The 23,472-nt window shown below is 39.8% G+C and overlaps 2 protein-coding genes across 3 annotated transcripts in view; one reads left to right on the forward strand and one right to left on the reverse strand.

Moving 5' to 3' along the window:
* Positions 1 to 199: 199 nt before the first annotated feature.
* On the reverse strand, positions 200 to 13,171 carry LOC129777050 (ras GTPase-activating protein 1). Its single transcript, XM_055783103.1, has 8 exons — positions 13,023 to 13,171; positions 12,544 to 12,812; positions 12,370 to 12,483; positions 11,319 to 12,304; positions 10,904 to 11,250; positions 9,926 to 10,838; positions 1,736 to 1,892; positions 200 to 1,674 (listed from the first exon to the last, which is right to left on the reverse strand). The coding sequence occupies exons 2-8, from the start codon at positions 12,707 to 12,709 to the stop codon at positions 1,523 to 1,525; spliced, it is 2,835 nt and encodes a 944-aa protein (XP_055639078.1). The 5' UTR covers positions 12,710 to 12,812; positions 13,023 to 13,171; the 3' UTR covers positions 200 to 1,522.
* Positions 13,172 to 21,191: 8,020 nt separating this feature from the next.
* The window catches only part of LOC129779951 (uncharacterized), a 177,638-nt gene continuing 175,357 nt past the window's right edge, over positions 21,192 to 23,472 (forward strand). For both annotated transcript variants that reach the window (XR_008743807.1, XM_055787746.1), the window contains exon 1: positions 21,192 to 22,430. The gene's annotated coding sequence lies outside the window, so the exon portion shown is untranslated. The remainder of the gene's footprint in view (positions 22,431 to 23,472) is intronic.

The raw sequence follows: 23,472 nt of genomic DNA on the forward strand, positions 1-23,472 counted from the left end.
ATCCAACTCCACTTTCGCTTCTTCGCAATTCAGTATGTATACTTGGTACTTTGTTAGAACCTTGCTGAATAACTTCCGAGTGTTTTGGGCTTAATAATTACAGGCATTGAAAAACGTTAACCTTACCTTCTCGCAATCAAAAAATCTGGACAGACGTTTGGACGCTTGGTCATCTGATAATAAAATAACTACACATACATACAATTTCATGTTTAATTTACTGAGAATCCTTGGTTATATTTAAGATGAATGTATGATTATAAAAATGCATTTAAAAATCGTCTGGCATGGGCTGAAGCTGGGCCTAATTGATCGGGGCGTTGGACAAGGTAAAGTATGTCGGTAGAAAAGAATATGTGTAAAGTAGAAAACGTCGAAAGTTTTACATGTATAAAATAAATTGACCATCAGAATGCATATCCAGTGCATGTACATCGAATTGCGTTATCCATTTTATCCCGAGGACATCACGAATAAAGTATATAAAAAAAAAGTTAAACTTTTTTTTCAATACGACCTAAATATTAGATTCCACGTCTTTTTGGTATGAGTGCCTACTTGTGCAAACGCTGTTTCTTCAATCTATGTATGTATTCCCGTTGATTCCTGGTATTTATGTTTCATCGTAAAACTAGTTTGTATCAGATGATGTTCAAATCCAATCGTTTATAACGTATCGCTCATGTGTATAATACACATATGTTCCGCCGTGTTGAGTTCAACATTCACTTGTCAGCCTTTAGGGGGAAGCATTTATGTGACCATCGGATATCTAAATGCAAACGTCGATTTTAACTCAATCTCAATTGTCGTAGCCGGTATTCTGTAGGCCAATTTCAATCTTTTTGACGAATGTCTCTTAAGAAGGAGCTTCGAATATCCCGTCCATGTTGAATGTAGAACTTCAATACGAAAGCATATATGCATCCTTATAAAACAAGTATGTGTGGAGAGGGAAAGAAGAATGTTGTTCACTTCTTGTGTGCAGATAGTTGATAGCATAGCGCACGTCATTCTAATTGATTTTCCAAAATAAGAAACAACCATCAATGATTAATATGATGCTCCACATAACAACATAAGCTATTTGCCGAATTCCTGTTTATCTCAGAAAGATAATACACTGCAGGCTTTGTGCGACGCCTTAACTCAGCGTGGAGTATTCTTGTTGTTGTTGGTTTTCTTACTTTTTTGTATCCTATATGCCTAAAATGTTACTCCTGAGTTTCTCAAAATGCTAAAATCAATCGTTGTGACACAGTGAACCCGATTTCCATCTGTTTTTTACGCCAATGTTCATCGTTTAAAATTAAATTTTATACGTTACTTGGTTATTTTGTATGCACTGCTACAAGAAAATTCCAATATAGATGTTTAATACGTTTTTAAACTTTTAGGTTAACCCTATTCCTGTGTTCGAAACTTTGACTTTCGATTTCTCGTCGAGAGAGAAAGAGAGAGAGAGAGTAATACAATTTATGATTAGTATAGCTTAATTCGTGTGCTGTAAAAGGCTTACAGATTAACTAATCATTTCCCGGTATTTGAGCTTGTGCTTCGAGAGCATTTCGGTGACCGTGACCAGCTTCTTCAGCGCGATGGTTGCCTTACTCATTGATTGTAACTCCGGAAGATACGACACGCAGATGTGATGCAAAGTGGCCAGCTCGCGTCCTTCGGAATTAATGTTATATTTAAATATAATCATTGAAGGCCGGACATAGGTGATACTTACCGGCGTCTGAACTGGAGAGAGTTGAAGAACTGTTCTGTTCAACCACACATCCAGGCGGCGGATTTGGGTCAGTTACAGATGATAGCTGATCGAGAAAAACGATCATGCGTTCCTTATTTTTAAGAATGAATGGATTGACTACCTCCATATAGGGTTCCTTGAATGAAGATGAAATTAGGTTTATCTCTCAGAAAAATACGAGATCTGCTCGAAAAGGATCGAACATTTTATATTTCCGCGGGTTAACGTTTATTCAATTTTCATTATTAATATGGCGTTATGTTGGTACTCATGTCTCTTACTTATCCCGACAGATCCCGATTTTGAATGTTCAGTTGATTGCCTATTCTAATTCAACAGATTCCATTGGGATTTTTTATGATTCATTATTTTTACAGGCCAAGTTTTTAACTATATTTTTTATACTGTCTTATTAGCATTAGCATCGAACAAGATGCACAATATCGTAGGTGCTTTGAGTTTAGAACTGTAAAATTAAAAGTACGCCCCCATCCGTTATTGAACAGATACTTTATCTCTTAGTTAAAGGCATACTTCTTCTAGCAATTAAGAATTGTCCTGATCACGGCCTTGCAATTGGTAAATAGAGAGAAGGATTTCTTTATTTGGTTCCTTTCTGTGTTGACGGCAGTGGATATTGCCAAAAGGTTTCATTAGAAACCAATCATTTCACGTAAAATGGTTGTATAAAAATTGGTCTTGAAATTATACCAAAATAAAACACATATTAAAACATAACTAAACGAAATAGCTCGGTGTTTGCTTGCTAGACGAGATGGCAAGGATGTCATCGGGCTATGGCTCTATGCCAGTAGAGAGGAAGCCGTTAAAGATGTCAAAATGTTTATGTTCCCTTTCATCGTGGAGTGCTCCATTGTCCACGTGTTAGATCCTGAAGATGATGATGATGTTGAATTAAAGAGGCTTTAAACTTTTCAGTTCATTCGCCTCTAAAAATCCTGAAGAATAGTTCGGCATCACTTAAGTAGCAGAAAAGCATTGGCACTTTCGCTGAATCGTCGCGCAAGAAGTCTCGTACACTCTCACTGAATCAATAGAGGTTTCGTAAATCATCGTATTCCCGGCAACCAGACAGGAAATGTTCGACGCAGTTGTGAATTTGGCAGAGATCACAGAGTAAAAGGTCCTCTGTGGAATCCGTGTGAGACCGAGCAGTGACCAGTCCTCCGTCTGGACAGGATTCGTTGTTCTCTCATTCTTTTTACGGTATCGAACCTGGCAATCGAGCCCTTGACTTTTGTGAGAAACTGCCCTTTCTCTGCGAACCACATTCCGGTCCAAAAGGTGCGGTGATCCAGAACTTCACGTCGTAAAGCGGTACCTCACGAGTCGGTCGACCGCTTCATTCCCTGTGATGCCGCTGAGCCCATGAACACAGTGCCGGGCAATAGGTACTTCATGATAGCCTGCACTCACCATGGGTGTTTGGGCCGAATCGAATCGGAGACGACCAGCAGCGGCTTGGAAGATGAAAGCTGTATATACCTGTATATGTATAGCTGGACTCTGGAGTTGGGACCCTGATGTCTGTAGCTGCGTATCACCATATGGCCGCTCTTCTGTGCTGAATCCTCTGCCTCAGCCGCCCAACGACCGATGGCATTGGTAGCCTTGTAGACAAACACGAATACTCCCCCAGACAGTACTTGGAACAGGCTATTCATGGCGACGAGAGAGAGGATAACGACAAGAACAGAACCTTGAGGTACTCTAGGCTTCTCGTGGAAAATTCGGGAGCTGATGTTTCCAATTTTGATCTCAAAGGTTCGGCATGTGGCGAAGTTGAAGTGATGGTAGTTTACCATGTACGTCCCAATCTGTCAGTTTTCAGCACTAACGGGATCCATGTTCTGTTGTACGTCTTTTGCAGGTCCATCTTCATGTGAGTGAGAAGCAATGTAAGTTCGATGTTTACTTAAGAGAGACGCAGAGAACTCGACAATCTCTCAGAAATATCACGGGAATTTGGAAAATGTGTTAGTACGGACGGTAAGCCACAGGATACACTCTGCCGGTGTTGCTGGCGTAAGTAGTAAATTATTATTGAGTGCAAATCTCCCACGAAGTTTCGCCATCAAGCACGTTTTTTCCTATCGATTAAGTTTTCATTGATTCAATTAATTCGAAGGGTTAATTAGATTGAAAAAATGTCATTGGCTCCACGATTTCGGAAAGCTTTAAATGCATTCAATTTATATCGATAGAACATTGAATAATGCCTTTCACACTATGGATTGGGATGCCTTCGACGAATAGTGGAACCTGTGGTGGGTTTCGTTTGAGTAATATCCCTTCGAAGGATGTAATCCAGGTCTGGAATTGATGACTAGCACAATCGCGTCCACCTATTTTTTTTGCATTACCTTTGTATTGTGAGGTCGTAGCCCATGTTTATTGATTCAGAAGAATTTAACCCATTGGTGTTAAACATCGTGATAGGCAAGTGATCACTACCGTTGGGATCCTGGAATAAATTCCACATGCAGTCTAACGATAATAAATTCGCAAAAAGGTAACAAAGCAAAAGCATAACATGGTTCAGCAGGAAGCGAAGCGAGGTAACATAGTAGGAAGCGAAGGAAGCGAAGTTTCACAATTAATGTTATTAATTAGAAATTTGAACGTATTCAATTTAAGAGTAAATTAGAGAGATAATCATTGCAAGGAGGGGCAATGTTTGCATCAATTGTTGATAATGATTCTGATGGAGTCGGAAACATTCAAGAACGTGATGATTTTATCCACGATTTCAATAACTTTATAAACTTCGACTGGTTAATTGATGGTAAACTAGGGTCAGTTGTGGTTTTTGATGTCCTCTCGAATGATGGGTTGTTCAATATTGAGTTTCTCTCACAGAATCGATGAGGGCCTACGTTTATTAGTATTTTTTTAATATACCCAAGCTCATCCGCATTTTTGGCATATGCTCACAAAATTTGCTCCGCGCTCAAACGGTTAATGCCTCACATACCGGAGAGCTCACGTGGGTCCCTTGTAATATGGAAACTTGTCAACAGTACCTTCCAAAGATCGCCTCCATGTGCGTCATGTTAGTGCAATAAGCAGTTGTGTGGAGCACTGACATGTCATGACTTAGGGATAAAAACCGAACAGGTAGCCTCAATTTACCTACCATCGGAATCAGAGAAGAGCTTGAGGGTGAGAACTTCGGATTTTTCCCCTTCCAGGGTAGTTGTTCCGAGCTGGCGGCAGTCTAGGATTTTGACAGACATCAAAGGCAGCTTTTTAAACTCACCAACCTCATTGGTCGTAATGTATTCGCATGTCAGGATCGTTTTGGTTATCACGCCCCCAATTTCCACTACGCTAGAAGTAATGCACATGTGATACTTTAGCGTCAAGTGCTTTTCGACAGTTTATATGTCTTTTTTTGATGTTCCAGATACGGTAGTATATCTATCTAGATCAGTTCCAGGTGCATCTTCTGAATACATTCTGTCAAATACATATCGGGAATTTGTAATTTTAAATCTTCCCCCTGAACAATTTTCAATTTATTTTTTAAAGTTGATACTGCTGTCAGTGGTCCTCATGTCAATTTCGAGCGCGATCTTTCATTTAGTTTGTTTACAGCATCTTTATAAACAAGTTAACTTTTTGAAGTGGGACTACGTCCAACCGAAATATATGGAGCTTGAGGAGCCTGAGGGTAGCTGTTCCGAGCTGGCGGCAGTCCAGGGGTGGCATTGCGCATTTCGAAACGAGTAACTCGTTTCGAGAAAATTCGAACTCAAATCCAATTGGTTCTAGTATTATGTATTTTTTTCAAGATCATATTTCCGGTGTACTAGATTTAGAGCAAAATTTGTCTTATGTCAAAATGCTCAAAACGAACAAAAATCACTCGTTTCGAAATGCGCAATGTCACCCCAGGATTTTGACAGACATCAAAGACAGCTTTTTAAACTTACCAACCCCATTGCTCGTAATGTATTCGCATGTCAGGATCGCTAGAAGTAATGCACATGTGATACTTTAACGTCAAGTGCTTTTCGACAGTTTGTATGTCTTTTTTTCGATGTTCCAGATACGGTAGTATATCTGTCTAGATCAGTTCCAGGTGCATCTTCTGAATACATTCTGTCAAATACATATCGGGAATTTGTAATTTTAAATCTTCCCCCTGAACATTTTTCAATTTATTTTTTAAAGTTGATACTGCTGTTAGTGGTCCTCATGTCAATTTCGAGCGCGATCTTTCATTTAGTTTGATTACAGCATCTTTATAAACAAGTTAACTTTTTGGAGTGGGACTACGTCCAGCCGAAATATATGCGGGGTAAAATGAAAACCTAAGCCCACACATGCCGGAAAAAAGGAAAGATTTCGAATGCTTACAACACTAACAATCCTTAATAGACCGGAATGATGTTTGCATCAACTGATAGGAAATATTTCTATGCATCTATCACAATCAATAAAATGTTATTCTTCATGAAATAAACGATTGAATAACTGTAAAATGTCAAGCGTTATCAAAAGGCTCTAACTGCCATTGGCCCGATTTACGGTTTCCCCAACAATTTGGAGTCTGTAGAAATCGACATTGCAAATACATACAAGTAGGAGTAGCTTCTGTTCCCACTGAAATGTACTTCCCTAACACGGATTTCAAAACCAAGGTGCCTGGGGAGATCCGCCTGCAAATACATGCGAGCGGCGAGTAATTTTGTACAAGGCATTAATTGGTGCTACACGACATGTGTTCATAAAAAAATGCGTGATAAAAGTCGCAGCACGATTAGTGCCAAAAGAGCTCAATTTCCTTAAAAAAAATCATCGCAATTAAGTGGCTGAAGACATGCTTGAACGATCAAATTCTGATCCCGCGTTCTTCCAACGCATAATAACTCTCCAGATATGGTCCTATTAAGGACTCAGGTCAGCTAATTAGGCCAGAGCTTGAAGCGCGATCAGACGCAATAAACAATTATAAATTAAATAATCGAATCACAAATTTGTTACGCAACGCGCATTTAATACAGGGTTTTCCAACTTTAAATTCCGAAAGTAAATTGAAATAAAACACACTTAGAATTCGAATTTCGATGAAACTTTTATTTCAAATTAAAGTTTGGTTTATGCCATTATGTGTCAAATACAACATCATTCAAATGTCCATCTAGGGCTTCCTCGCACACCTTGATCCGGAACAGGTAATTGTCGATTACTTTTCGGCACATATGGGGCGGTATCTCGGTCATAACTTCACGAATGTTGTCTTTCAAATGTTCAAGAGTTTGCGGAGAGTTGGCATAGACACGGTCTTTCGCATAACCCCACAAAAAAAAGTCTAGCGGGTTCAAATCGCATGATCTGGACGGCCAATTGGCATCACCAAAACGCGAAATTATGCGTCCCTCAAATATCGTTCGCAATACGGCCATGTTCGGTCGTGTTGTGTGGCACGTGGCGCCGTCCTACTGAAACCACATGTCATCCGTATCCATATCTTCAATTTGTGGCAAAAAAAAATCGGGTAACATGCGGCCATAGCGCTCACCATTGACAGTTACCGTCTCGCCGTCCTCATTTTCATTTCATTGATCTGTAGGCCGTCCATGACGACCAAAATCCGTCCGTAATGCTCGAAAAACATTTGCCGGTTTTTCATCATTTTTATAGTATAATTTAACAAAATTAACACGTTGTGCGATGCTAAACCGATCCATATTGTAAAATGGCAGACATTCACCTAACGATATGACGCTTTGGTTGAAAGCTATGTCAAACGGTTGTCAGCGCAGGGCTGTATACTTTCGGAAGCCCGAAATGGAAAACCCTGTATAATCAATGTCGGCAACCAGCTCTAATCACGCGTCTTTCTTTTCCTTCCTTCCTTTCCTTTGTATAACCAGATAAGTGGATAACCAAATTTGTGGCACAAAGGGCGCACTTGAAATCAATGGAAAGTGAAGGAGGAAACCACAAAAATAGGGTTTTGGGCAAAGTAAATATTTCGCTGACGATTAGTCAGATATTTCCCACTCGAATTTTTTTCGTGGGAAACATATTTTAACAAGACCCAAGCGAGAGTTGGGCAAATAAAAAAAAAGCTAAGCTATAGTGCGCTAGGCGAAAGATGAGGGCCATAAATATGTTGAGGACAGCCCATAGAATATAACAAATATTTTATTTAGATAAGACCCAAGGTGGGAGCGCCGTATGGGACACTCGAGAGGTGATAGGAATATATGCTTAGGTCTCGCCCTCATCGCGCATGGAATGAACGCGAATGGCAGAGAAGAAATAAACAAATGTTTATTGTAATTCTACGCGGTGGGGTAGAGATAAGAATAGAGATGGGAAAATTCCAACACCACAACCAGGGAGCCAGATAACCGACGCGATTATCTGAGTAGGAAAGGGAGATATTTTCTCTCCCTTATAGATTTAGACTGGATAAGAATTTCGCGTATAAGTACTCGGGATTCTTGCCTAGAAAACTTGTTCAAATTGTCAATTACAACAGTTAACAGTTCAATAGATTCAGATTAATAAACTTTAAATTGAGACAAAGCCGTGGATCGAGTGTACAGTCCGAAACTTTCCAAGCGTTGGCAAAAAACAATTAGCGAAATAGTTTTCCTGGTTTTTAGGCCCTGTGTGAGTTTTTCCTATTTCCATTACCACTTCATGGGACCCTTTTTGATAGCGTTGAAGACCGAATTCGCTGCGTGAACTGAAGGCAATTTCTGAACACAGCTATAAACAATATTTCGATGACCGGATTATTGGTTGAAGGAAGTGTATTGTTGCAGAAGGGGCCCCTTTAGACGATAAATATAAATTTAGATGATAAATCTTTAAAAACGCGAATACCCGGTTTATATTTGACAGAATGTAGACGTGGAGCGGATACAATAGGGGGAGAAGTCGAGAAGGAGAGTTGAGTGAGAGCGGGGATGAAAGAGAAGGAGAAGGTGAATGGTTAAGTGAGATTGGAGGCAACAGATGAGCGCGGTTGAAGTTTGAATGAAAAGGGGAGAGCTAGGGAATCGAGCGGAGAGGTTTGCGAATTTCTTAGAGGGTTGTTTTTCAAGGTGGGTTGACTCGTCTTCGGAAGTGGAAAGGCGGTTGAGCCACTTCCCGGTCCTTTTTGATCAACCGAAGAGTAGTCAATAGTTCCATTGTAGGATATCTCCATAGCAGGAGATCCCCCACCCTGCTATTTATATGTGGCTGATAAACACTATAACACTTTCCAACAAATTATATACCTAGTATAGTCATAAATTCTGGTACACGGAATATTGGCCGGAAAATCAACCCAAATCATCTCTCTATTACATTTCTTGCAATGTTTTAGCAAGTTACGCAACAGCTACAAATTACACAACATGTTATTCGAAATGACCTCCATTTGCCTTCCAGCTTAGATGGAGACAATCTGGCCATTCATCGATTTCAGCACGCACTACTTCCATAGAGAAGTTGCCCAATGCACGGGTGAGGGCGTGCTTGAGCGACTCAATATTCGGGTGACGAGTAGAGCAAACTTTAGCCTCTAATACGCCCCATAACTTGTAATCGAATGGGTTCTGGTCTGGGCTTCTAGCTGGCCAATCTTCTGTTGATATTGAATCGGGACATTGTTTTTGAGCCACGTTTGGGTTGTTTTTGCTTTGTGTGCTGATGCAGAGTCTTGCTGAAAGGTCCAAGGCTTGTTATCGTAAATTGTTTGGTTAAGAAGTTTCACAATACCTCCCAAGATGTCCGATTGATACTTTGGCCGATGTTTTCACCCCTTTTGTAGAGTACGTGTAGAGTACGTTTACTTATGTACCAGTATTTATGACTATACTAGGTAACCTAATGAAAATAATGATAGCAATTATAGGAATATACTTCATAGCACATATCAATCGGTTTACCGCAGACCAGGCGCTTGTCACAGTTGTAAATGTATATTGGACAGTTGTGCTAATTAATCTGCGATTCTCACTGGGGATGTGTGAATGCGGGGTATCGACTTCATCAATGTTTTCGTCTGTTGTTGTTGCGCACTTAATTTGATACATACAGTGAGACACATAAGTCCCAACATAACGTCACAAAACAAGAAAATCGAAAAGTCGCAAGCGCAACACTTTTTGAACAAACCACGTAATACATGTTTCTTACCTTCCCGCCGAATTCCACCAGATTTGCCAAGTTCTGCAAACATTTTGCGACCATTATGAGTGTCCTGGTTGCCATCTGGTGTGGCGTTTCACTGACTAGACCAAATTGACGGGGATTGAGCAAAGCTGGACAAAGCAGACGCAGAAAGATAAACCCTGAAACAACACGGGTACGCACTAAGCGTTCATTTGGCGATGGCCACTTCGCGACCACTGATTTCTGGAGACAATTGCAGATGAAGCGAACGGTTCGCGGACACGCATCGGGTGAAGTGAAAATCGATTGCGTCACCTGGTCCAAAATCATCAGCAGAAATTCGGCATTGGAACAGGCATCATCATTAACGTCCATTTTGGTTGGATTCAGTTCCCCCGATTGCTTACTTTCGAGAATTCTTTGGATTATATCAGATACGGCAGATTGGAGAAAAACGGTGCACTCAGCTCGCATGTACAGATCCATGAGTGTTGTTGCCAGAGAAGCACCTCGAAATAGGGTGGTCGTTTCATTTTCTTTCGCTACCTCGGCTTGGCAAAGTATTCTCAACAGTTCAGTTTCACGTTTCTCGTGGCGGAATACCTTCAGAAGTGAGGTAGCCAAAGGGATACGATCGTTGTGACATATTTCAGCCAATGCACGAACTGCATTCAGTTCTGGTTCCACCAAAAGTTGCTGCAGAGGGCTGTATTCCTCGCAAGGCATTACCAAATCATCCAGATATCTTATACGCAAGCGGATTGATCCCCATTCACCCATCGGGGTCATTCCAATCAAAGGATACCACTCCTCCGTTTCCTGCCCGTTTTTCAGGCCACAAAGATCAACAATTAGCTCGGCCACTTCAGAATCTTTGCCACGCTTACCCTTGCTCAAAACAGTTATCGTCACTGTCACCACATCCGGCGGAACATCACTGAAAAAAAAAACAATCCAATATACACTAAGCAATGCTGAAAGGAACCCTCCTATAAATCTTACTCGAGAACAAATTCCTCTTCCCAAACGGGGTCCGGAGCGGTCTTGACGCGAGTTTTGCCCACCTTTACTTGATTCAACGAAACAATGCAATATGGATGGGGAACAAGCTTGAACGGTAAACGATGAGCTTCCAAAATCTGTAGATTCAAGCAGCGTAATTCGCGTAGCCGTGGAACTTTGGATTGAGCTTTGCTGAGCTGAGACACGCAGTGGGACTTCAATGCGTTTACCCACTCCACGTAACTTTCCTGGCTATTGGCACACAGATAAGATATCGTTGCAAGGCATGGTAACGCACGCTCGACTATTTGGAAGCAGTGTTGCCTTTCCCAAAACGATTCATGGCACTGAAACAAACAAAAAATGTGGTGAGTAAACGAAAGATCGATTTGCAGAAATGTTTAACAAATAAAACCTGGTAAAGATAAGCACACGAGAGATCAATCAAACCTTTTGGTTTCGTCTTCCTCGGATTATCGTAGAAGCACAGATGAGTTTCAGACCCTTCCACCAACAAAGCAAAGTAGAGCTGTTTCCATTTAGTGGTTTTGTCTGATTTTTTCAACAAATAACCATGATGTTTGATGCCCTTCGTCTTCTTCAAAATATTTTGATCGCGACACTCGCGAAGAGTCGCGTAAATTTTCTCTGCCGCGCTGGCCACATTGGTAGGAGGATGATATTCCGGTTGAGATCCGTTTATGACCGGATGCATCAGTGTATGTCCTTCGACGATTTGTTCTTTGCGATACCGGTTGATGACTGCATCCAAACATTCAAACGTTCGTCCGCCCATCAAATAGCGGACACCTTTCTTCTCAATGCGGAAACGTTGAATTTGGTTATTGATGTGGAAGAACAGAGAGTAATCTCCGGGGGAGTTATCGCTCGGTCTTACGAGAAAACTTCCAGGACCAGCCTTGACTAGCATGTCGACCGCCTCATTCTTCGAGCATGTTGGGTGGAACCACGAGAACACAGTGTTGGGATCTATGCTGGGGTCTAAATCTTCTACCAATTCACGAAAGATCATACCCTGTTCACCAGTGCGGTGAGCGGTCACCCAAAGCCAGCCATCACCCATGTCGTTGTGCACAAAGAAGATATCTCCCTTCTGGAATGTTAACTCGTCTGTGTCCGGCATTTTGGTGTATGGCAGAATGGCGACAACTCGTTTCTTATCATTCACCGGCTCAGGCGGTGGAACCGGATAGACAAGCTTCTCTCGCTTCAACAAATCACTACAAGACGTGTAATAGCCAACCAAATCGCTCAACGAAAAGAACTGACGACCTCCGATGTAGAAATCACCGCAAACAGCCGTGATACGGAAGTGGTTTATGCCGGTTCTTCCCGAGTAACTCAAAACGTACGAACCAGGCTTACGGTCACTTTCGCGAACTGAAAAGAATAACACCGGCTGAGATGTAATTCAGACAGACAAACATTGTATACAAAACGCATGCCTAAGTAGCTCCCCAATCTGGACACAGATTTCAATCTCTGTTCTGCGCTGAACCTATCCAAGCGTCCATGGTACCATTCACTTTCGGGTGGAGCAGTAATCGCTGGACGATCTCCTGAGAAAAGAAACAGCCACTTTCGTCACATTAGTTCACTTAAATTGATTATTTATGTACCATTCATCGTTGTGGGACCGTCGAATTCATCCTGATCCAGTTCCTGCGCAATATCGGCCAAGTCTATACCTCCCCCGTCTTCGGAGCCAGTCGATGGCGAACCGAGTTTATCACGTTGGAAGCCACCCAGCGCCCCACTGCCACTCATTCGCATCATATCTGCCATTATTTTCTCGCTGTCTAATATTTGATGTCTCACACTCCCGTGAGCGATAACTGCGATCCGATATTTACCATTCACAGCTGGGCGTTGATTCCGGAGTATGAATCTAATTTCGGACAGCAGAAAAGAGGATTCTGTTTATACGTTCCGCAGAATTCATTTTAAATCATTCACAAATTGGGAATTTCCTCGACAGACCCATCTTTCTTGGTGGCCAACATGCCAAAAAGCAAAATAAAAGTTTGTCAATAACCGAATAAAAAAACAAACCGGAAGAGAACTACAATTGGCGTGTCGCATTGACTCAATTGCTTACCGTGATTAATCCATGGGTTGTTCACATTTTCGCACCACTTTCAACGAATAAACACCGAACAGTATTGCTTAAAAATAATCTACCCTTTTTTCACTACAATAGAATCGTGGATGATTAATCGGAAAAAATATCGAGTGACATGAAAAGCAGAGGTGCCAGATGTTGATAAAGAATTTGTGAGAAGATCTGTAAATTTCAAAAATGTCTGTAAATGTTTCCAGGAAAGGGGGTCGTCCACATACCACGTGGACAGAAAAAAGCACAAATTTGTTTACACTTATTTCCCCTGATGTCCACGTGGGTATTCTTCCATAATTTGCTATTAAAACTAATTGAACAAGTTATTTAATTGCGCTTATACTCCATTTATGTTTGTTTTCTTCCATATTTTGTGTTTTGACGTTGGACTACGCCTTTCATTTCTGTACTGGGATGTAAGTTCAAAGTAAAAGAAAACGAGAGCGTTATATTAAAGATGCAATGTTTTGAGCGGCTAAATGAAAGGATATGAAAAATAGGTTATCCTGTGATGAATGCAGCTATAGTACACGATGACTGCACAAAAAATAAAAAATCTTCAAATCTCGGACCCGATAGTATCCCCCGTCTATTGTCTTGAAGATGTGCTCTAGCAGCCTCTCAATATCATTGAGTAACTTATTCTGTCGCTCCATTTTCTGCGGAAGATTTTCGAATACGTGAAAAAATTCATTCGTCTTCCTAGTCTTTAAAAAGGGCTGCAAAAAGAACGTCAGAAACTATAGAGGATTTGCCTCTCTATACGCTATCTCCAAGTTATTCGAGATAATTATTCTGGCCTTCATATCGCATGCGTGCAACAACTACATCGCTGGAGTACCACATAGTTTCATGCCTAAATGTACATAGTTTCATGATTGTAGTACGAATCTCGTTCTGTACACATCGTACATCACCCGCTCTTTAGAATTGAGAAAATAAATTGATGTGGTGTATACAAATTTCTCTATAGCGTTTGATATAATTAACCAAGACATCGCAGTAGCCAAGCTTCATCACTCCTACCTTATCGACCGCGTTATGTCAGTGAAAATAGATGACACAATATCTACTCCTTTCCGAGTTACATCTGGTGTTCCTCAGGGCAGTCACCTTGGTCCTTACCTATTATTAGTGTATCTCAACGATATCAATTTCAGTTTGAAGTGCCTCAAACTATCGTATGCAGATAACTTCGAATTGTTTCTCCCAGTGACCTGCATCGGAGATACTGAGATTATACAACAGCAAACCAATATCTTCGCCAAATGGTGTGCAACTATCAGGATGTTTTAGAACCCATCAAAGTATTCGGTAATACCTTTCTCACACAAGCGATCGTCAATAAACTTCGAATATAAGCAGGTGTTAAATTGAATCGGGTCAGCACCATTAAGGACCCCGGCATTTTGGTGAATTCCAAACTCCCCATTCGCGACCATGTCTCCTATAACACCTCTAAAGCGTCTAGAACACTTGGATTTATCTTCCGCGTCACAAAGCAATTCAAAGACGTACACTGCAGCAAGACTCTCTATTGTTCTTTGGTTTGCTTGATTCTAGAGTATGCTTGTGTGGTGTGGTCGCCGTACTTTCGTTACTTAATGTGACAGAGGGGGAAGGGAGGTAGCCGTGATCGTCACGTAACAAAATTCCATAATAATTGCTGAATGAATTCACGCGCCCCTAGCATCGATTCTGAGACCAAAAGAGGTGTGTTTCCTGAGTCAAGATGATAAAGCACGTGTTGTAATTGACAGTAAGCAGACACCGCTTAACACGTTCGTCGCTCCGTCACTCAGATATGGGTGACACTTTTTTGGTTCAAATTGAATAGGATGTTTAGAAGAAATTTAATAGAACAGGCACCTAAGTGTAACTATAGGATATGTAGAAAAATAATCAAATTATAACTTAATCATTATAATGTTTATACTGTACTTTTAATCAATTTATTGTGCGGGTGGTTTGTACTGCAATTTTTCGCGAAACCCAAATAATACGAGTTTGGCATATGTTACTGTTGTCAATTCATCTTCAAATTATGAAAAATATTGCTAGATTATGTGAAAGGTGAATACAAACGAAGTTTGATCTTCATTTAATCATTTATCCGCAAGTTGTACCTCACGAGAAACTCAAAAACGTCGCTTTGGGCGACGAACGTGTTAATGCATCTCGAATATTGCGTTAATCTACCAAATTATGATTTTGTCTTGGCTGGAAAACATTTATTCCGTCTGTTATCGCAGGATGCAAAATAAAGTTAATCATGCTGAAGTAGTTCTATGCAGTGTTCTAATATACGTTGCAGTTTGTTCAGGAAAGCACTGTTCTTCGAACGCATTTCCTCATGGGATCGATTTTCAAAGTTTACCAAAGGTACCAAATAATGATTAAGCCAGTAACCATAATTAATGTGGATGGAAGACAAGAAGAGAACCCTCGTTTTAGAAAGGTCATAGATATGTTCGATCTATTATTTTAATCAATTGAATCTTGATGCAATATTAATTCCTACAAATTCTCTAGCACGCAGTGCATTCAACTGAGTTGGATTGTCTCTCTTTCCCGGCAGGTTAAATACTTTCTCGTGATCATGAGGGACCACACTTGGATGAAAAACTCGAAACAAGGGACCCGGAATTGGAAACAAAACATTTTTAGTATGCAGGGGAATCGTTAGCTGATTTGTGGAATAACCTAGCGTTCGATGAATATCCCGTCAGAGCAGAATATAGGGTGGTAAAGACGGACACTTTAGGTAAACGTTGATTTTTTTCGTGATTTTAACAAAAAAATACATAGCTATCTCACTACAAATTGATAGTCTAGGTCTCTCTAGTCTAGTCTTATAATAAAATTTGTCTTTGAGACAGAAATTTGGCAAAATGAATGTGTCCGGCATTTTTGAAAAAATAAAACTGAGTCGCGAAGGACGGACACCTGGGGTGGGGAAGATGGACACTATCTGAAAATTCAAGTTTATGTACTCGACAAGTTTTGGTGGTCTTCAAATAAGTCTTTAAAATGATCGAACAAAAAGGCTAGACTAAAATCACCTAAAGGGCTTGCAATTTGTCTCATTTTTCCATGTCTAAAATAGCTTCCGGCATTCGGAATGACAAATTCGGATTAGGTTTTAAGAACCGCTCTGCTGATTCGTCCATGATATCTCGTTGCACTTGCAAACGTAGTTAGTGGGCATCTGTTAAACAAAAAAGGAGGAAATAATCAATTTGTTTTATCAAAACTCAGGACCCTCATTGACCATCTTTGTGTTGTTACAGAATAGCTACGTCCACGCAACAATCATCAGCGATGGAGATCGATCCACGGTCGAAATAAGATCGATTCATCCATACAACTGCTCTGCTCTGCAAGACACATCGGGCTGCTGTTCTATAAATAACTAAACAATGATCATTCAACTGTCTCCGCTGTCCGGTGGTCCAACTGCATAATGGAAGAACAGATAGAAAACTCTTACGCCTAAATGGCTACTGTGTGAATGTACCATATGTAATGGTATAGAAGGAATACTGGCGAATGGCAACTGTGTAATGTGCTAATTATAGATATATGATAACCATATTACATGTACACGATTAAAATTCGGCTCTGTTACAGCTAAAATGCTAGTGAGCCTTAAATAAATAAATGGGATAAAAAAAATTTTCTGGAGTAAAAACGATAAAACTTCACCGCTGATTCGATAAACTGGAAGATTCGTGATGGTAAAATATTGTAGCAAAAAATTACTCGATAACAATGAGACCCTTATCTTCTGCAGACGAAAATTTACATCGAACTGCTCTTTGTAGATTATTTTTTTTGTTTTTATTAATAAATTTAACAGATAGCCAGCTAAGCGTATACAGTAAGTATCACAGATATTGATACATTGTATTGCGAGTTTGTATGTCATTCAAATTTAAAATAAAAATGTAATTTATTAATAATACAGGGGTGTTCGTATTTCCCGACTTTCCCCCTATTAAATCCGCAAACTCTCAAAGCGATGAAGCGGAATTAATACAATATCAAGTCGAGTTGTTTGCTCGTCACGTAAAGTCATTGTTCTTCGAAAGATAAAACGTCTAAGAGTTATATACTAATTACAAATATTTTCTTATAGCTAATGTCGAAAAAGCACAATTCCAACCAAGATTGTCGCCCTCAAACCTCAAACCACCTAACAATCAGATCAGTAGAATCTAAAGCAGAACTTAGTGGCCAAAACATATGGTCCGGAGTTGTACAGTAAGGTTTAACTAAATAGTATGACTACATTCACATATATCGTGTCGGACAAAACATTACTACCACTGCTCAAGCAAGAAAAGAGAGTGACAAAACTTTGAAAATAATCCAATTCAGTGCTTCAATACATTTATAATAATTTATTTGCATTGTTCGAATGCATTTATAACATCTGTACTGCCGTTCTATGCATAGTTGTCCCATGTTCCAAAATCAGCAACTAAGAAAAACGCAATCCAAGTTTTCTAGTATATTTGTCTACCAGAAGCTTTAAGCATTTCAGTTGAGCAATACACCGATCTCCCATTGGTTCTCTATAGGGTTCATATCCGGTGACTGCGCTGGCAACTCCATGACGTCGACCTTGTTATTCTGGAACCACTTTTTGACGATCTTGGCGTGCTTCGGATCGTTATACTGCATGAACTGCCATTTAAGGGGCATCTCCCACTCGGCGTGTGGTAGCATAACATTAGGATTTGAGGATGAGGAGCGTAGAGGTACTAATCCATGATCGTATCTATCCAGTACAGGTGACCAACTCGGACCAGGAGCAATACACCGGGTTTTTTATAAGCAGTAAACTATTGTTTAATGAAATGTGAATGATCCCCTCACTTGAATCAATCAAGCTTCATTACGAATTTAAAAATTCATGGTGGGATAGTTATGCTTTGAATATCAACATGGGACAATTGAACTTGATGTTGATACTGGGACAAACAATAAGTTTTTTTTGCGTTTTTCTGATTATGCACAAAAACATCGTTTTATGAAGAAGGGAATGTTCATCATTACTTTGCAGAATATAAATCTCATTGTTATTAGGCATTCGTAAACAAGGTGTACACGTGTTCTGTTAAACTTTTTTTTATTTGTTTGATAAATAGTTCGATCTTCCAAACCAGAAATAAGTGTATTAGACCTGCTGAAAGCGTGATATGAAATTCTTGTACTTGAACCGACTTATTTGATACGCATCTATAAAAAATACATGGTGGGACTATGAATGAAATATCAACATGGGACAATTTAGCCTGATGTTTTTTTAAAAGCTGGGAACATAACTTTTTTTTGTGTTTTCCGGAAGATTAGGTATAAATGAAGAAAAGTGAAAATTGTCAAAACATAACATGGGACAACTATGCTTAGAACGGCAGTGTAGTTAAAACAATAGTCAATCATTGAAAAATGCGTTTAATCATACTTAACAACTAAACTAAAACTTAAACAACTAAAATTTAGGACCAGTTCCTCATTTCGGCTGTTTCGAGTGTTGTTTCGACCGATTTTTGAAGAAAATTTATTGTTTCTCGGTGGTATTTTATGTTTTTCGGATCCTGGTAAGTATTTATCATGTAAACAAGAAGTATGTAAGTCTTTAGTTCTCGAATTCTAGTTGCAGTCAACGAACGAATGGGTCGCGCGCATTATTGCATGGAAACACAGCGGATGGTCATCCGCAAAATGTCCAAGACAGGTAGCAGCCAACGCGAAATTGCAGAGTACCTGGGACGATCCAAAACCTCCACGACCGCAAACAAATCCGAAAAGACCGGGAAAGACGCGAAAGTTCGCGAAAGTTCGCGGAGAAAGAGAAACAGTGACTAAATATACCTAGTATTGTCATAAATACTGGTACATGAGTATACGTACTCTACAGACAAACAGTAATAGCCGTATCTAATCCTTCTCTTCGGCGATTTGACAGTTGTTACATCTAGTTCATTATTGCACAATACATTTTGTAGTATCAGTTGTTTACAATCATTGACATCTACTAAACAGAAGTCAAAAGCGTTGCGCAAGCGATACGCCAAGAACGTGCACAGACATAATTTGATTACTGATGAGAAGATTTTCACAATCAAAGAATCTTTCGATAAACAGAACGATCGTGTATATGCTCGGTCATCACGGGAAGCGTCTGAGCTTATCCCGAGAGTCAAAAAAGGCCATCACCCAGCATCTGTGATGATTTAGTTGGCGTAATCGATATACATTTTCGTAATCGATATACATTTTCGTAATCGATATACATTTTCGTAATCGATATACATTTTTTGCGAAAAAGAAGTAAAAACATCGGCCAAAGTATATCATTCGGACATCTTGGAAGGCATTGTGAAACCTCTTAACCAAACAATGTTCGCTGACAAGCCTTGGACCTTTCAGCAAGACTCTGCACCAGCACACAAGGCAAAAACAACCCAAACGTTTCTCAAAAACAATGTTCCTGATTTCATATCCACAGAAGATTGGCCAGCTAGTAGCCCAGACCTGAACCCACTCGATTACTAGTTATGGGGCGTATTAGATGCTATGGTTTGTTCTACTCTTCATCCGGATATTGAGTCACTCAAGCACGCCCTTACCCATACATTGGGCAACTTTTCTATGAAAATAGTGCGTTCCGCAATCGATGAATGGCCAGATCGTCTCCACCTATGCTGGAAGGCAAATAGAGGTCATTTCGAATAACTTGTTTGTGTAATTTGTAGCTGTTGAGTAACTGGATAAAACATTGCAAGAAATTTTATAGAAAGATGATTTGGGTTGATGTTGTGGCCAATATTCCGTGTACCAGAATTTATGACTATATTAGGTACTGTGGTCGGATGAGACGAAGGTAAACCTCATCGGCTCGGACGGAAAAACTTGGGTCCATCGTCCAATAGGCTGCGCTTACATGCCACAGTATACCACGAAGACATTCAATCATGAGGGAGGGAACATTATGGTGTGGAGATGCTTCTCTTTGTCAGGGTTGGTCACCGGTACTGGGTAGATACGATCATGGATCTCTACGCTCAAATCCTCAAATCCTAATGTTATGCTACCACACGCCGAGTGGGAGGTGCCCCTGAAATGGCAGTTCATGCAGGATAACGATCCAAAGCACGCCAAGACCGTCAAAAAGTGGTTCCAGGATAACAAAGTTGACGTCATGGAGTGGCCAGCGCAGTCACCGGATATGAACCCTATAGAGAACCAATTTGAGATCGTGAAAAGGTCGGTGTACACGAAGAATAAGCAGCAATGTGGGATAGGATCTAAGCTTTCATAAATTTCATCGAATGATGCAAATAAATTATTATAAATGGATTGAAGCGCTGGATTGGATAATTTTTTCTCAAAGTTTTGTTACTTTCTTTTTTGGCTTGAACATTGTTCATAATGTTTAGTCCGACACTGCACCATCAACATTATTACGTTACGCTACTGTAGATTTTTAACATTTAAACCCTTTTTGCGATTATTTAACCTGCTTTTCAACGCGGGTGTCCAAATTAAATTTTATTCTCGCAGCTTCCATCACGCATAACTTCTGGAAAAAAAGAATCGTAACGAAATTTTCACATCTGAAAGAGAAATAAATTAAAAACAAACTGACGTCAAAACATTACAGAATCGACCACTAGGAGCGTTGCCATAAAACAAGCAATGAAGGGACTAGAACTTTGTTATTAAATGTATTCGAAGTTCAATTCAACGATTTTCAATAACCATCCTGCAGACGGTTTTCGTTAAGAAGACCCACCTGGCCTACAAGATCATTCTAACACACACAATCTTCAGACTTTCTTCATTCTCCAGCTTCACACAACTAGTTGTAATCATGTTCTGATGAATTAAACACTTTACTTTAATATATTTAAACCTTCAGCATATTTAAGCTCTCAGTTCATTTTCGTAGTTTAGTTGGCTGACGGCGCGACCGGTCAGAGTTGAGATGATCTCAATATCTCAGACCGTTGGGATGGGATCTTCCGCGCACTCTCTTTCTCTTCACAAACGCTCTCTCTCTCACAGTTGTTTCTGTAGGTACTCGCTAAAGGTACTGTTTGATGTCAGGTCGATCGGAAATTTAGTTGAGTAAGAAGTCAGAAGAGTTTGTGCGCGGATCGCATCTCGTTTCGTTCTTCGCTGCGCGCGTACGGTTGGCTTCTCCATCTGTTTTGTATTGAAGTGTGCAAACAAGAAAAAAAAACCGCTGATCGGAACTTTCGCGGAATCGTTCTGCGGCTTTAAGTTCGCCAAGAATCTCAATTATTCAATAGTATTAATAACGAACGCAACGAGCATATGCGTGTTGCGCATAACGACAACTGCAGGAAACAGGCACAGGATACAAAATAAGTTGAGCTTGTTCATTTGTATGCTTATTCGATCTTTTCCATTCTTCTGTATCGTGTAACTGTGCAATTATATTGCCATGAAATTATTGCATTTGCGCGAAATGCTGTGGTATCGCTCTGTTAGTATGTGTAACTTTCGATTATTGTAATATTATTATAATCTGATCATCTACATGCTGGAGTTTACGTGAATGATGAGTGTTGTTTGTGTTTGATCAAGAATTACCTGGGAGTAGTAAAACAAGTGATATACAGAGTTTGTGCAACGGCGGTCGGGTTTGAATTCAAGCTCAACAACGTTGAGGCACTTGTGCATCTTCTATCGCCATGAATCGATGTTATACACGCGCATGATTCGAAAGATCTTATTTATCTCAAGTGGCCGGCGGCGCGTTAGAAAATACTTTGTGCAGGGCTCAAGTGTTCTAGAGTGGGAGTGTTAATTATATTGATTGCATTCCGGCGCTTCGCCTTTTCGTCGGTCATCATATTTTACTTAACTCACTGCCTATCACCTTCTATTAAGAGATGATGATCTACTCATTTATCGCTGTTTTAGTCGCATTTGAAGTTTATGCATGATTGCCCACGACAGAGTGCACATATTTCTGGGGAGTGAATAAGGAAAGAAGTGATTCGTACAATTTCATATGAAGTGTTGTTTGATATCTTCTCTACATCACAGTGAAGACCTCGAAAAGTCATAAAAAGTGCGTTCAGAAATAGTGTTGAAAGATCATTGAGCCTATGTGTGCTCACGATGCAAAACAGTGTATTGTTTAAAGAAGGAAAAGTTGAAAATTTTCGTAATTATTGGTTCGGCTGCAATTACCGTAGGACCAGACGAAGCGAACGTCGACTCTGTGTCAGCGAAAATTTGCTACGAGGCTATTTTCGCGGTTTGGCCCTTTAAGTCCGGCTGCACATGGAATGTTTATTTCTAGCGTTGGATGTGAATGGATGATATGGATCGTAAGATAAGGCGATAGTGAGTATTCTTGTTTTCGTATAAAAGTTCATCCTCGATTATTTATATTATGCGTTATGTTGATTACACTAGGTTTTTCGCATATTTGTAAACTAGACAACACGAGAATTGGTACAAATCATTAGATTTAGATAACGCTAAATTTACATTACATTATTCAGTATTCTTCTCTGTTTTGCACTCCTCTCAGTGATGTGTCATTTGGCTTGAGCAATGCAAATTATTTGATCCCATCATGCATTCCAAGTTAACAGTTTGGCAAATATAAGTTTCATTCGTATAATTCTAATAATTATTTAGGTAGGAGCGCGGAAGGACTATGATTTCAACACTTTTCGCAAACAATTTAATTTGACATGAAAAAAAAAATATTTTGAACAAACTTCGATTATTCAGAATTATGAACGGTCTGAGTAAATCGGATCTTGTAAATGCTTTATTAAAACTTAATTGTAGAAGAGATCAAGAAAACGAAATGGATTCATTCAAAGTTAGGTTGCATACCGTGGTGATTTTGATCACCCTGCATCATCTAGTATGTGTCTTAGATGGTTTTGCATCATGCTTAGAAATAACATTATGCGGAAAAAAGTCCAGGTCGAATTGGTGATTTTCCTTTAATTGAGGTTCAATACCGTTATGATGCTGGAAAATCTTTCAACAATTCTCCAATCAAATCCATTTTATAGCTTCAGATAGTAGCTGATAGCAGATAGTTATGGGATTTTTCACGTTACGATTCTACGTTTTATGAAGGCTTATTTTAGGATACTAGTATGCTAGAGCAAAACGGCATATACAGTATGTACAAAACGTCTATCCACCCCTGGTTTATTTTTGAATTTGTTCCAAATAATCCACCAGAACAATTCAATTCAAAGCAAATTGTTAAAGTTAAAAAAAAAGCTATAAAATTTTTAAAAATCACAAAAATCTATAAATATGCTTGAACGTTCATCGAAGTCAAGATTGGTCAGTGGTTGATGCCTGTCGTCGGATGGCCGTGAAAGCACTATAAATATTGTGCTTGCTCTTGCCAACT

This window comes from Toxorhynchites rutilus, chromosome 3, assembly GCF_029784135.1.
Source record: "Toxorhynchites rutilus septentrionalis strain SRP chromosome 3, ASM2978413v1, whole genome shotgun sequence".
Lineage (NCBI taxonomy): Eukaryota > Metazoa > Arthropoda > Insecta > Diptera > Culicidae > Toxorhynchites > Toxorhynchites rutilus.